The sequence below is a fragment of the Clupea harengus genome, chromosome 20 (genome assembly GCF_900700415.2).
Source record: "Clupea harengus chromosome 20, Ch_v2.0.2, whole genome shotgun sequence".
In the NCBI taxonomy this organism is placed as follows: domain Eukaryota; kingdom Metazoa; phylum Chordata; class Actinopteri; order Clupeiformes; family Clupeidae; genus Clupea; species Clupea harengus.
The window spans coordinates 18743286-18747243 of NC_045171.1; the positions used below are offsets into that span (position 1 = coordinate 18743286).

Sequence of the window (3958 nt, forward strand, 5' to 3'; positions counted from 1 at the left end):
TCTCTCTTCCATCTGTCCCTCAATGCATAAGTATGAGTTTATCAACTTGTCTGTTTATGTTGGTGTATTGTAGATGGCCCAGAGGACGATGGGGGATCTCCCATAATGCACTATGTTTTAGAGCTCAGTCATACAGGTAATACTTCCAAGTTCCAAAATAGTTCCAAAATACAACACTGTGTAAAGTGTTAAAGTCTTTTTGGCATTGACCTCTTTGTGTGTGTGTGTGTGTGTGTGTGTGTGTGTGTGTGTGTGTGTGTATGTGTGTGTGTGTGTTCTCGCGTGTAGATGATCAGTGGGAGGTGGTGTACACTGGACCTCAACAGGAACATGTGTGTGATGGTTTGGAACCTGGAACTTGGTTTAAACTCAGAGTGTACTGCCAAAGCCAGGGAGGAAAGAGTCAGGTACATACTACACACTAATGCAGACGGGCACATACACACACACACATACACCCTCTCTATATATATCTTACACACACACACACACACACACACACACACACACACAAAGACAATTACACATACATACACTTTCTCTCTCTCTTTCTTACACACACACACACCGATGCAGACAGATGCTTACACACACACATACACTGTCTCTCTCTCTATCTCTCTCACACACACACACACACACACACACGCACATTACCCGTTCGTAATCAGGTATGATTGTCTAACAGCATAACTGCTCTTCCCTGCTCCTCCAGGTGTCAGAGTGTCTGTCAGTGCAGACTGCACCAGTGCATCCTGGTCCATGCCGAGCGCTCCGTGTGTCTGGAGCCATCACTCCCTCAGAGATCACACTCAGCTGGGGTGAGCCTAACACATGCACACACACACACACACACACACACACACACACACACACACACACACTGTTTCATATCTCCTTCTAAATGATGTAAGTGTAATTTAAAGGTTGTCGGCGACATTTCTTAGCATATTATGTGTAAGTGATTTCCCGTGTACATGTGTGTGTTATGTGTGTATTTATGTATAGATTAATGTTTTATGTAACTGAACATTTCCTTTAACTAACACACAGATGCCCCAGACTGTGATAGTGGGTCAGACATGTGTCAGTATGCAGTGGAGATGGCTGACTCAGTGGACACGACGCACACACATGTGTACCAGGGCCCTGAGCGGAACTGCATCGTCACATCCCTGCTACCCGCCACACACTACTGTTTCTGGGCTAGAGCTGCCAACCAGGCAGGGGTAAGGAGAAAACAAACCCCAAACACACAACCTCACACACACAGACACACACACACACACACACACACACACACACACACACACACACACACACAACCTCACACACTTTTATGCAAACCACACACCCAGTTATACACACATGCTCAGTCGGTATGTAGGTAGAGGCATACACATGTCTATACACTCCAACATGGCCCCAGGAAGTCTCTTTACTGTGTCTTCGTGTGGTTGTTATGTGTTCTTCGCCTTACCAAAACCATCAGCTACAGTATTAAGATTGCTTGTACCTGAAAATCCTGGTTTCTGTCAACCAAATTTCTGAAGTCTTGAGTGTTGTGTTCTGTTTCTGTGGCTGCGTGTGTCTGGTTCCAGTGGGGGCTCTGGTCGGAGATGTTCCAGGTCTCCACAGCCGCAACACCCCCACAGCCGTGTGGCCCCCCAGTGCTGACCGTCAGTGCTGACCCCACATGTGTCTCTGTCAGCTGGGAGGTCAGTAAGCCCTTCATCCCCCTCCTCACACATGTCTGATCTCCAGTGGTCAGACCCATTTCACTGAGTGCCATGTTTGCAGATTTTCAGATTCAGCCAGTCAGTAAACCAATAAACTGATCAATAACTGGTTCCAACTCACTGATTGATAAGGTGCCAGTTAGTAAAAGCTTGTGTGGTATAGCAGTGATTGATTGTAATTAAAACCTGCTTAGTCTTGGCTTTTGTGGGACTTGATTTGGCATATAGGGAAATACTCAGTTCACCAAATTGGTTCATTGTATGCTAACTAGAGCTATCCCAATATCGCTGCATTGCAATATCATTTTTCACAATACTTATCAATACTGATCATCTTCATCATGATTTAATTATTGAATTTATATGTGTACTCACTGTGGGTTTCTGGAGACTTTTAATATTACTGCAGCACCTAAGCAGCTCCTTTAGATTGGAATAGCCATGAAATTACAGACTTGTGTTTCTTTATTACAAGGGCTAGGGCTCATATTATAGGGTGCTGTAAACCGTTACTTTAAAAGCATACCTCCCTCTGTTCATACATTTTAAGCACAGGATTGTTGTGATACATTTGTGAAATTGTGATGTATCGTGTTGCATCATGATGTGTGTCATGCTGCAGTGCATGTGGTGATAGCCAGCTCTAATGCTAACTGCTAACTGCAACCCAATATGTACCTCTGTTCTGCAGGTGCCGCCATGTAATGGGGCGAAGGTCTGTGAGTTTCGGCTGGAATGGGGGTTGCAGGGCGGTCCCCTTCAGGTGGCATACCATGGCCCCTCGACCTCCTGGGAGATGACGGAACTGATCCCTGCCACTGAGTACTGCTGCAGGGTACAGGTAAGAGGACATGCCAAGGGTACCCCCAGCAATGTCAGGTGTACCCCAATACTATCAGAGCCAGGCTCCTTCAGATTCATACTTGTGCAGTAGGAAGCCTAATTTGTATTTGGCTGTCTGTATGGGTGGGCTTAGTCTAGATCCAGAACCAAACAATACAAAATTAAAGCATAGACTTGAGTGTCCTCAAGTGGACCCCATCTCGGTGGCCTCTGAACTTAGTTCCTCTTTCCCACAGGCTGTCAGTGAGGCTGGGGCAGGGCCCTTTGGGGACATCGCTATGGTAACAACTCCCCCTTCAGTCCCGGCAGCGGTGGAGTGTGTAGAGGAAGTTTCAGCAGAGTCTGTGATTGACATCACGACCGGCGCCTCCGCCTCACGGCTTGCTGTGACGTGGAAGGAGCCTTGTTGCCACGGCGCCGAGATCACGGGATACAACATCGACCTGGGAGAACAGCTCCCCCTCTCTGTGGGGAGGACCAGTCACCATGTGCTGGAGAACCTGCAGCCTAATAGCACACTCAGGTAATGGGGCCGCAGGGAACGGACAGATTCCCCCAGGCTTAGGGAGCTCACTGCATCAGATGATCTGTGGTATTTATTTTTTGAGTCGCCATCTGAGTCTGACTCTTTGTGTGCCAGGCTGAGAGTTCGGGCCCTGAACAGCATCGGAGCCGGACCCTACAGCAACCCTCTGAGGCTCCGCACACCCCCTCTGCCCCCGGCCCCTCCCTCGCTGGAGTGCACCGTATGCAGCCCCCACACTTTGAAGCTGCGTTGGGGAGAGGGGCCCACACGCACCCCAACGCCCAAGGGGACACACTACTGCCTGCACATGCAGACCGGAGGGGACAGGTACTGAAATAATACATGCATACATATACATGCAATCACACACTCACCTAATCATGTATAAATATGCACATATTTACACACACGCACACACACACATACACACGCAAACACAACAGCTAGTCTCATCTAGATGTGTATACCTCTAGTAGTTTTAGGTTGAACCAAAAGAAGGCACTCTTGAACTATGCATGGTAGAACAATAACAGGTAATTTACAGAGTTGATAAGCATAGGCATTGACTAGTGCTTATGTGTATACAGTATGTGTTTATGTGCGTATGGTTTTATGCATGTGTTTGTGTATGTGCGCGCTTGTGGATAATATTATATCCATTATTGTGCATGTAGCCGCATACATTTTGGATTGTGTGTGTTGCCAGGTTGGTATGTGTGTACAGCGGTTCGAGCCACTCGTTTAAGCTGCAGCGTCTTAGTGAGGCCACAGAGTACAACTTCAGCATCCAGGCAGTGAGCTCGGCCGGACGGGGACCTCTGTCCCCCCGCTACAGCTTCAGCACCACCCG

At 47.8% G+C, this 3958-nt stretch overlaps 1 protein-coding gene across 1 annotated transcript in view; it reads left to right on the plus strand.

The window, feature by feature from the left end:
- LOC105906209 (fibronectin type-III domain-containing protein 3A-like) overlaps positions 1 to 3956 on the plus strand; it is a gene marked incomplete at its 3' end in the record, with an annotated part of 19851 nt that extends 15895 nt beyond the window's left edge. The window contains exons 16-24 of the mRNA XM_031558052.2: positions 74 to 136; positions 289 to 407; positions 716 to 821; positions 1054 to 1229; positions 1602 to 1718; positions 2431 to 2580; positions 2819 to 3105; positions 3223 to 3435; positions 3815 to 3956. Of these exons, the coding sequence (XP_031413912.1) occupies positions 74 to 136; positions 289 to 407; positions 716 to 821; positions 1054 to 1229; positions 1602 to 1718; positions 2431 to 2580; positions 2819 to 3105; positions 3223 to 3435; positions 3815 to 3956 (1373 nt within the window). The remainder of the gene's footprint in view (positions 1 to 73; positions 137 to 288; positions 408 to 715; positions 822 to 1053; positions 1230 to 1601; positions 1719 to 2430; positions 2581 to 2818; positions 3106 to 3222; positions 3436 to 3814) is intronic.
- Positions 3957 to 3958: the final 2 nt, after the last annotated feature.